At 33.4% G+C, this 11,977-nt stretch overlaps 1 protein-coding gene across 1 annotated transcript in view; it reads left to right on the forward strand.

The window, feature by feature from the left end:
• The window catches only part of LOC106465922 (myelin regulatory factor-like), a 105,773-nt gene that overhangs the window by 59,151 nt on the left and 34,645 nt on the right, over nt 1-11,977 (forward strand). Inside the window, exons 5-7 of the mRNA XM_022393875.1 lie at nt 5,040-5,248; nt 6,605-6,741; nt 8,505-8,688. Of these exons, the coding sequence (XP_022249583.1) occupies nt 5,040-5,248; nt 6,605-6,741; nt 8,505-8,688 (530 nt within the window). The remainder of the gene's footprint in view (nt 1-5,039; nt 5,249-6,604; nt 6,742-8,504; nt 8,689-11,977) is intronic.

Here is an 11,977-nt window from a genome sequence, read left to right on the forward strand (position 1 = left end):
ATTTAGGGAGCATTATAAATAGTTAAGTTTTTAAAGAAAAAAACTACTATTGTTATAAATAACACATTCAACTGAACTAAACTATGCATGCATATTTAAAAATATTTAAACATGGCTTGTGTATATCGTATATATATTATTCATACCTTCGGCGTATAGGACGCAAGCAGATTTTGACATCAAATTTTGGGGTAAAAAAGTGCGTCTTATACCCCGAAAAATACGGTATTGTTTTTCTACCTTTTCCAGTGTAGTTCCTGTATTTACAATTGCTTGCTCGATACTTTGTCTCTACCCCACCCTTGATCTTTTTATGGGCCTTCTTCCGATTGATTTCAAATCCGAAGTTTTATTTGAGTTTCACAGTTTAAATATTTGTTGTATCCGATTGACAGCTCTCCTTGAACGCAAATAGTGAGACATGTTTTTCGTATACAACATTAAAATAGCCTCTGGCAAATTCTTAAAAGTTTTGTTTTACTTTAGAAATTTCTGCGAAATTTGGACATTACTGGAATGTCCAAATAAGTTCTGAATTGCTTCACGGATCGTTTTAAAGTTATATAAATCTTGCATAATAACATATAGAGACACTAAACTTTTATCCATGAACTACATTCTCTGGACGGTGTAAGATATTTTTGGCTATTTACAATACTATTGATATTTGCCTGAGGTAGCAATTATAGGTAATTTTACCCTATTTGGTATTTGATGGCTGATTAATTTGGGACATAAAAAACATTAAACTACTACGATTTTTCATACAACAAAAACATGAATAATTTGATACTGTACTTTATTCTGTACATTGAGAATACAACTTATAGACATTATTAATGTTGTTCACCTTTTATTGAAATAGCTCTGCTGGTAGGGAAAGAATTATAAAAATCTAAAATAGAACAAAATGTAAAAACTTCAGTTACAGCAGTAATTTATTGTACACCTGAGGTGTTCTTTAAAGTTTACGAGTTTTAAAAAAGAGTTGTGCTCTAAGATATTGAAAACTAATTACACGGTGTGTTTAAGCTGAAAAGATTTGTCTGAGAAAAGACAGTAATAGGTGTTTGTGCGCAATGCTACATATGTACCGGTTAGGTCAAATGTAAAAGTGCCCTAGTTTAACAGTATAGATTTACACAACCCTATGAATCAGACATCTATCTGGCCCACTTAGTTTATTTAAGATCGAAACAATAACTTGAGTTAGGCATAGCTTCTTATAAGATGTCATATGGCATAAATTGTTTGATATTATTAAAGCTTTAGTGTATTATTTTAAAACTGTAAGTTATAAATTGTTTGATATTATTAGAGCTTTAGTGTATTATTTTACAACTGTAAGTTATAAATTGTTTGATATTATTAGAGCTTTAGTGTATTATTTTACAACTGTAAGTTATAAATTGTTTGATATTATTAGAGCTTTAGTGTATTATTTTACAACTGTAAGTTATAAATTGTTTGATATTATTAGAGCTTTAGTGTATTATTTTACAACTGTAAGTTATAAATTGTTTGATATTATTAGAGCTTTAGTGTATTATTGTAAAACTGTAAGTTATAAATTGTTTGATATTATTAGAGCTTTAGTGTATTATTTTAAAACTGCAGGTCATAAATTGTTTGATATTATTAGAGCTTTAGTGTATTATTTTACAACTGTAAGTTATAAGTTGTTTGATATTATTAGAGCTTTAGTGTATTATTTTACAACTGTAAGTTACATGTATAGCTATACAGGAAATATACGAAATAATACTCAAAGCTGTTGCAGTTTTTATGTTCAAGTCATCACCAGAACACTGTCAATGCTTCCTCGTTATGAAATATGTTTTTGTATGGTTTCAATAACCATAACTTGTGTTAGGAAAACTTCTGGAAAATTACCTTCTACAGAAACATATAATGTTATTTTCAATATATTACACTAGTTCTGGTTATGATGCTGACTGTCACTTTACAACAGTCTTATTTCTAAGCGATGCAGGTTCAAGTTTAATCAAGTCAAGGCCCACGAGTGACTCAGCAGCAAGCTTATAACGTAAGAATTCGGGGCTCGCTTAAAAACACCATCAGCACCAAAGTTGGAAATTAAGCGCTACGTTCGATATATACTCGTTAACGATGGATGTAAGTGGGAAAGAAGATATTTACTCCAAGAGCCTGTTTAATAATAAAAAAAAGAATAATACTTGTTATTAACTCGAAAGTTTGAGTTTGATTAGCATACATGATTAGTATTAGTGTATTGATTATGCATGTCAAAAAAATCTTACTGTTTTGTTTTATATTATTTAATAATTGTATATCCCTTATTATCTCATAGTGGTTTAAAACATATAACTTAATAAGTTTGTATGTAGCTGTAAATGGTACCAGTCATGCGCTTTGTTCTGGATGGCATACTTCAAAGTTTTTTATAAGTATCGTTAAAATCTGTGGAATGTTTGGCAAGACATTCTAAAACTTGGTAAACAAGGATATACCTTTTGTACACCATGCTGTAATATCTAACTAAGGGCTGACATTATACTTAATGGTAACTACCACTGCTTATTTACCTGATCTGTTAGTTAGCATGCGCGCTCGAATTATGAACCTGAGCGTTGATAACTCGCGGCCAATTGCCGCAAAAGCAAGACCGCACTTTGGAACTGAAGTGAGCCCTAAGAGTTACGGTCAACTCCCACTACTCGGTCAGACAAGAGTAGCCAAAGGGTTGGTGGTAGGTACTGTTGACTACTACCCGCCCTCCCTCTAATCCATCAGTTCAAAATTAGGGTAGGGCATGTGGAGACAGCCTTTGTGTAGCTTTGCGCGGAAATTAAGAAACAAACAAACAAGCAGATACTTTTTTACTCAAATGTTTGTCTCATTTTGATTTATTTTACTTTTAACCTTAATATTTGATTTGTTTGGGTTCAAAAGTTATTATCCAGATTTAAGTACCACTTATTTCTATGATAGTTTTATTACAACAAAACATTTTTGATTTAGAAATAATCAGGTTTTGTATACGTACATTTTGTTTTTCAAAAATGGAACACTACGATATTCTTTTAAGTAAGTGTTTTGTATATATATATGTGTTCACGCAGTTTCAACAACACATAACAAGAATTTTGTTGGAAGTTAAGCACAAAGCTACACAGTGGGCTATTTATGCTCTGCCCACCACAGGTATCGAAACCCGGTTTCTGGCATTATAAGTCCGCGGACATACCGCTGTGCCACTGGGGGGGGGGGCATAACAAGAAACCCCATTTGTAAGTATCTATAATGAGAACAGTGATTTTCAAATTTCCAAATCATGCTGAATTTGTGCTTTTGTTAAGACGACTCTCAGCTCATACACCAGATGCTACTAAGGGCTATTTTTATTTTACGTTAGAATAGACGAATGATTCATCACCAGCCATTGAGAAACTTCTCTCTCTCTTGCCAGACTGACGTTAAGTTTCTTAAATTCCTGGTTACTAAGTAGTTAGTTATTTGTACAAGACCACTTACGTGTCATTCGAACCCATATCAAAATATGATATGACAGAAACACCAGTCAGTTGTTCGTTTTATGTTCTATTGTTTTTATGTTCTTTTTTTATCTTGTTTAACATAAATAACGAGTATGGACGTGGAAATAAACTTTTATGAAAACAAGGAAACACTTTTATGTATAAAACATATGTTTAACTTTAGAAATGCCATAGCTGATCTGATTCAAAACTTAATACACGCCCAAAATCAAGAAGTATATATGCATTAAACATGTGCGCATGAGCAGAAAACGTTATGGGTTTTCACTGTCGTTTCCAAACAAACGAGCCAATGAGAAAAATGGAAATTAATACTAATAACTGCATCGTTTTTCTGTTTCATTTTCTTCTAGCTACATAATTTATTTTTTACTGTTACATTTTCTTCTAGCCACATCATTTAATTTTTACTGTTACATTTTCTTCTGGCTGCATAATTTAGTTTTTACTGTTTCATTTTCTTCTGGCTACTTAATTAAATTTTTACTGTTTTACTTTCTTCTGGCTACATAATTTAATTTTTACTGTTTCATTTTCTCCTGGCTACATAATATAATTTTTACTGTTACGTTTTTATTCAGCAAAGATTGTTTATTTTCTTTTTTTTTAATTATCCCTCAATAACAGCATTTAAGAACGCGCTGGCGGTTTGTTGTTGTTTCTTGTTACTACTGGCAACATGCATTAATTAGTGTTGAAGTTTCGGTTCTAATGTGTATAATTTTCTCACATGAATGAATAAATAAGTGTATTTTGCATGTGAAGTTTTACTATAATTTATTCTACTCTTAATTAGGAACTTGTAAAATGTGTATTGTTGTCCAATGTGTTAAATGTGGACAAGGGTAAGTCGGTCTAGTTTGTTATTGGACTATTCTGTGTTACAAAAGATGGCTAAAGAAAATTTTGAAAGATTGTATCTCATTATCAATACACAGTTTCAAATACCACGTATTTTAGCTTGTATTTTATGTCTATATTTTGTAATGTGTTCCCCCGTGGCTCAGCCGTAAATTTCTAGACTTACGTTGCTAAAATCCGGGTTGTCTCCCTACAAACAAACAAGCTCTGTAATGTAGCATAATTTTCCTTATTACGTTATGATGAAAACGTTCCGTGTTTTGATAACTGGTTATTTGTATATAGCGCAATCTTTGTATTTTAAATGAACAGATTTATTAAGTGAACCACTCAGGAGAATTGTAGAATTTCTAAACGGGATTTCAAAGGTAGGTATTTGTAGATGCCTTTTATTTAAAATCTGTAGCCGCCTCTCTGGGGGAGATGGATCAGAAATTCATAATGAAATTGGTTATGTACTTAAAGAATCGTTGTCAAACATAACACGGTAAAATTCATAAAGAAAACATTTTATGTTCGTGGTATTGTGATATATTTGTTGAGAGAAAAGGCTTAGATCTGTAGCAATTCGATGAAAATCTTAACAAAATACATTATTTCTAACGGCGGTTTTAATTTCTTGTCCAAAATTTGCTGTAGCCTCAACAACAAGGGCAAATTTCACTATCTGTCCACATAGGGGATCGAATACCACACCTTCCTCTCCAGGCTAGCACATCAAGCGGTCATATGACACCACAATTGCCACCAACAATCACAAGTCCTTTGGTAGCAAGCCTTGGAATTCCAACTCACCAGGCGGCGTCAGTGGTGCCGTCTAGCACTCAAATACCAAACTTGTATAACAGGTAAACAAATCTTTTTAAGTACATCCTAGCATTGTAACTTTGACACATTGCATAATTAGCATTATATCCTGTGGATTCACTGAAGTTTAACTTATTATGACGTTATTTCATGGCCATGTATTCACTTTGTATCTTTTGTAAGTGGTGAGACATTAATAAAGCTTATACATTTACGTACGGAAGGTTACGGAACAAACAAGTTTCTAGTTTTAAAAAGGCAATGTAAAAAAAAAAAAGTAACATGAATCAATGTAAAATATTATGTTAGGCTAACACATGTGATTGAAATGTCTCCACATTTGCCTGTGTTGGAATTTCCACCGAAAGACCCTGTAATTATAAAATATGACTTCAATAGTAATTAGACTTAATTAAGTTGATTAATTGTAGTAAGTGGACTTAACAAAATATACTATCCAGTGTAAGAATAGCTGCTGCTCGATCATTGTTAAAATGCCTCAGTAGCGTGAAATAACATAACCTTGTAACATCATTATTAAGTCAGTGTAAGAACAGCTACTACTCGATCATTATTGCCATATTTCATTGTTAAAATGCCTCAATAGTATCAAATAACATATCCACGTAACGTAATACTTAAGTTAGTGTAAGAACTGCTGCTGCTTTATCATTGTTGCCAAAATGTTAGTGACAATGCATCATTAGCATCAAATAACATATCCACGTAACTTAATCCTTAAGTCAGTGTAAGAACTGCTGCTGCTTTGATCATTGTTGCCAAAATGTTACAATGCATCATTAGCATCAAATAACATATCCACGTAACGTAATCCGTAAGTCAGTGTAAGAACTGCTGCTGCTTGATCATTGTTGCCAAAATGTTAGTAACAATGCATCATTAGCATCAAATAACATATCCACGTAACGTAATCCTTAAGTCAGTGTGAGAACTGCTGCTGCTTTATCATTGTTGCCAAAATGTTACAATGCATCATTAGCATCAAATAACATATCCACGTAACGTAATCCTTAAGTCAGTGTGAGAACTGCTGCTCCTTGATCATTGTTGCCAAAATGTTACAATGCATCATTAGCGTGAAATAACCATACAAATGCATATTTTTCAGTGTTCTTTTTTCACTGGTCATTAACGAAATAGCTGATTTAAAATGTGCGAAATGCTTAGAGTAAGTGACAAAAGGCTGAAAGTACTTAGCAATTAAAGTATTAAGTTATCGATAATGATAATTTATCGTTTCATTAATGAAGGAATTTTACTTTAACCTATTTCCGGCCAGCTCAAAATATTGTATATAACACAATGGTACATATTATGAAGTTGTTCGAAAAGAGTTTCAGAACGTTCGTTTCTAACTCTGAATTTGTCTATTGCAGTGAAGAAATATTGTGTGAAAGTATGAGTAATTCTGATGAGAGCAGCTCAAGAAAAAAAAGGAAATTTTCAGAATCATCTAAACCCTCTCTCAACAGCAATCTGAGTAATGGAATGACGTCTATCAAAAAAGAACCTAGTAAGTTTCAGCACATCAGTAGCCATAATGTCTAACTTTCTTTTCCTGTAATTGTGCTACCACATAATAATTTAATATGTGATTTTTAAATTTGTTTAGAAGAGTATATGCGGCTATACTTCAGAAAAAAACAAAAACTTTTATTTTAGTTTAGATCAGTTTTCTCAATGTTTCTCCATTTCTGTACGTATTTTTCAAGTAACATTTGTGTTCTTATGTAGGCTTAATTAAGAAACCGGTTGTAAGTTCAGCTTTACTTTAAATACAATAATTTTGTGTCCTGATGAAGTCGTAATGGCGAAACTTCGAGAAAACTAACATGTTTGTTTGTAGTTTTAAAGCACAAAGCAACACAATAAGCTATCTGTGCTGTGCCAACCACAGATATCCAAGTCCGGTTTTTAGCGTTATAAGCCTTCAGATTTACAGATTTCTGAAGTATGGTCGTGTTTAATAATTTAAGAATGTTAAAAACTCTTCAGTGTGCTTTACAAACACTAATTTCAAATGTTACTTTTAGATCAATTAAAAACAAAACTTTTAGAGGGTCAGTATAACTTCAAAGTAATTAAAGAAGACATGTGCACTAAAAGCTAATTAGTTGGGCACAACAAGTTTTTGTATCATGTCTCGAGGAGATTTTATAGTAAGCCTTGCAACAATGTCAGCTATGCTAGAATTCATGACGATGAGGCTTCACACCTGTGTTTCTTTCCTGAAAACATATGTATAATTTTCTGATAAAGGAGATTAGTTACAGTAAATGGTCTAAAGTTGACCTCGTTATCCATTGCGGAAGCTTATTACAGGTGTGAGGCAACTATCTATAACCATGACTAACAGTTTTGACACGATCCGAAATGGCAGAAGTAGTTACAAAAGCAGCACGGACATTCAATATCGTTTTTATAAAATGTAATTAGTCACCAATACAAGAATAATTTAATGTAAATAGGACTAAATAAAGACTAAATAAAGTGTAATCAGTCACAAATACAATGATAGTTCAATGTGAATAAGACAGGTATAAAGTGTAATTATTCACAAATACAAGAATAGTTTAATGTAAATAAGACAGGTATAAAGTGTAATTAGTCACCAATACAAGAATAATTTAATGTAAATAAGACAGGTATAAAGTGTAATTAAAGTGATTTTTGCACAAAGATGAACTTTTGGAGAGAGACTGTTGGAATAATTTTATATCACTGGCTTTACTTTGTCATGGCTAAAAACGTCATAAAATCTAATTAACCTGTCATTGTTTTGTACAGTGTACATAAAGAAATATTAATATGAAGGAAAACAGGTGTATGTATAACACTGAACTTTGGTGAATCGACACTTTAACATTGTGTGTTATTAGCTTCTTTCATCTTTTAGTCAAAGTTCAACAGTTTTAATTTACATAGTTCTCATTACAACTAACATCGTCTAATAAACTTCTTTACAATTTGAGAAGCACGGATATTTTTCTGCACAGAAATGTCTCAACCGTAAGCCTTTCTAGAACTTTTATAAAATGTACGTGCTACAACACCACATCTATTATTACATACAGATACCTGTAGAATCACGAGTATGTTTTAGGTTGGGAGGGAGGCAAAAAAAGTCAATTTAGAATAGTTGTTAATATGTAGACTAACTGGAAAAAGTGCCCCTTCTGTCTTATGTGTTAGTCGTTGATATGTATCTTTATCAAGATTCTGATATTTGATTCTACAACAGATAAGATAAATAAGCTTATGTGATTTTGTTATTAGGTGGCTTGTCTCCTGACCCTGGGGCACTTAATGTTCTTCCTCAGCCTGAAGATGAGTATTCAGTTGATTTTAGTAATTCTGAAACAACTGGAATGTTGATAGACTCAGCCTACCAGTGTATACGATTTCAGCCATTTCAACAGAATTCGTGGAGTGTGGTTTGTGATGCGTCCTTGAAAGAACTGTAAGTTAGTTAGCATGCAAGATGTGTTAGAAATTCGTTAAATGTTTTATCTATATTAACAAACCATTTCAGCTCACATAATATTACCTGTGCTACGATGTCATATATCAAAGTCTCTTTTAATTGTAGAAAGAAATTTAATGAAGAGTTAAAACCCGTTTGGTCAACAATGAGTCAACCTGCCGAACATTCAACCCACGAACTTAATTAAAAATGGGGTTAACGAAACCATAAAAGTAAAAAGTCATCGCACACCTGGTAAACTGTTTCAGAAATCTCTACCTTTTGATAACACTTCGTATTAAAATTTTACACTTAACCATCTCAGTGTGTGTGTGTGCGATGTATGCATTTGAGTTTGTTTTTTATTTCGGATTACTTGTGGTTGTGATTTTTATATTATCTCTCTGTACAGTTTCCATTCTTAGGTGGCCCGGCATGGCCAGGTGGTTAGGGCGTTCGACTAGCAATCTGCGGGTCGCGGGTTCGAATCCCCGTCACACCAAACATGCTCGCCCTTTTAGCCGTGGGGGCGATATAATGTGACGGTCAAATCCCACTATTCGTTGGTAAAAGAGTAGCCCTAAGAGTTGGCGGTGGGTGGTGATGACTAGCTGCCTTCCCTCTAGTCTTACACTGCTAAATTAGGGACGGCTAGCGCAGATAGCCCTCGTGTAGCTTTGCGCGAAATTCAAAACAAACAAACCATTCTTAGGCATTAAATGTTACTTACGTTCATGGCTTCATCAATCATTTTCATCTGTCGTAACATGTCATGTACTTGATGAACATTTTGTATTTTACTCTTCTTATTTTACTTTTTAATAATATTTCTTTTTTTAGCCATGTTTGTGCCTCTTCATATCTTTACAAACACGATCGATGCTGTGTTTTACTGATGTCTTGATTTGCCTGAAAAGCTAGTTATAACATAATAAACTAAGGTCTCTTGATGCTTTATGCCAGCGTTTCCCAAACTTTTGTCATCCAAATCTTACTTTAATATATATGATTTCTTGCGCACTCCCCCTCTTTTTATTTAAATGAGTAAAAGGGGGAGTTAAGTGACGAGGTATAATACGTGGATACGCATTAAAATGCTATATGCGTTATTGAATTACTTATTATTTTCATTAATAAAAATTTATTAAAACGCATAATTTTGCATTATTCCACTATTCACAACCCGAGGTCCACAAAGGTAATACCATCTCATTAAACAAGTAAGTTTTTAATACTGCTGTTATTTTAATTGCATAGTCAGTTATATATGTTTTTTTATTTGATTGTGAAAAATGGGAAAACGAGTTAATTTATTAGTAATAAAAACGGTTTTCTGGGTAGATGGAATCATCCAAAAACATGGGGTCCGTGGGGAAATAAATAATAATAAAAGGGGTCCTTGGTGGTGAAAAGGTTGGGAACCACTGCTCTATTGACTCTACCCTAATTACTCGCCCCCCCTCAAGAGATCATTTGCACCCCTCCACTGGGGGAACGCCCTACATTTTGAGAAACACTGCCTTATGTTATGTGAGTTTAGTTAAATATTATTAGTTTCTTTGTCATTACATAATGTTTTGAGTAGGTGCTAACTGTATATAAGAAGGTTCTTTGGTTTACTTATTGTAAAAAACAGGCTATCCTCAGCTGTAAAGCCCCCCAGTGACTCAACGGTATGTCTGAGGACTTCCAACATTAGAAACCAGGTTTTGATACTCATGGTGGGCAGAGCACAGATAGCCCTTTATGTAGCTTTGTGCTTAACTACGACAAACAAATCAGCTGTAAAAATTTCCGTAACTATTGTTAATACGCAAGTGGAATTCCAAATAGTTTCTGGCATGGGGTTTTTATTTAACGTAAAAGGAACAATATACTTTTAATGTTGTATCTTTAATTTATCAGTTTTTGAAATATGAAGGTTTTCAGAGCATTTTCACAGGAAGATGTCTGTGACTGATAAGGGCATGAATTTCCATTTCTACTTGGATATTTTAGAGTAACTGTGGGAAAGTTTTGAATTGACTTAACAAGTATGGTCTTAACAAGATGTCTGTGACTGATATGGCATGAATTTCCATTTCTACTTGGATATTTTAGAGTAACTGTGGGAAAATTTTGAGTTGACTTAACAAGTATGGTCCGCCGCACCCTAGCCATTTTACACCTAGGGGCCCATTCTTTTTTTATGCACCTTTCTCATTGTGGGATTGAGTTACTGTATATTTCTATGGTTAGGATCACTTTTCTGCCACATTCTATCCCACTCATATGTGCTTCTCTCATTTTCCACCCTTATATCTTACACATTTCACAATTGGGTGAAGAGTATACCTAGCTCAGAAGTGGTGCAGGTCCCCTCTTCTGGTCTTCGGATCTGAATCTCTCATTTCCCGGGGTATCCTTCAGACTCTTTTGGGGGGGTACTTCTGTCGTTCCCTCGCACAGGTCCCTCCTCTTTATCAATGTGGAAATATTGTAAGAGGAGGGAAGTACCGTATCAGAAGTTATAATTTTCCTATACTGAAAATGTATTTCTGGTAGATACTTACCTCCTATCACACTTTCCATCCTTCGAAGTGATAGTTCGGTAGAGGAGTGTAGAGGGAGTCACGTGAGCATGTCATACTTCTATTGGTGAGGATGTGATGCATGATGATTTGCATGAGAGATGAAACATGTTGGAATCTTGCAATTCCAATAGGGGAAGCGAAAGACTTGTGGTATGTGTAAAGAAAAGGCTGGAATATAGAGGGCAGCACTGAACAAGAATAGCTAATCTTGTGAGAAGAGGAAAGTACCTATTAGAAATACATTTTCAGTATAGGAAAATTATATTTTTTAACTATCACAGTAAAAACCCTACTTTCACATAATGATTAACCTACTAGTATACGTTGCATCAATAGCTGTGGAATGACTTAGCATTATAAAGTGTTTTAAAAGGTAATAAAAAGCAAGTGTAAGATAATGCATAAGCCATTTGCTCCATTTTTAGCACTCCAAGTTATTTAAATATTTATTATATTTACCATAACCAAATATTTCTTCCTTGTAATAAATGCCTCAGAACTGATTTCTTATCTGCAGATCTGTTAACTCAACTGAACTAATCACTCATATCTATATAAAACATCTACAAATATCAAAGCAATAAGATTGTCCTTGCACTATTTATGTAGTTGGTATAATATATATAGAGAGACATCTCAAAAGTAAACAGACACCATTGATGTTTAATCAATAGTCATATAATGAATGAAAGGCATCCAATGGCTCCCATGGT

Source organism: Limulus polyphemus, unplaced genomic scaffold, assembly GCF_000517525.1.
Source record: "Limulus polyphemus unplaced genomic scaffold, Limulus_polyphemus-2.1.2 Scaffold2095, whole genome shotgun sequence".
NCBI lineage: Eukaryota > Metazoa > Arthropoda > Merostomata > Xiphosura > Limulidae > Limulus > Limulus polyphemus.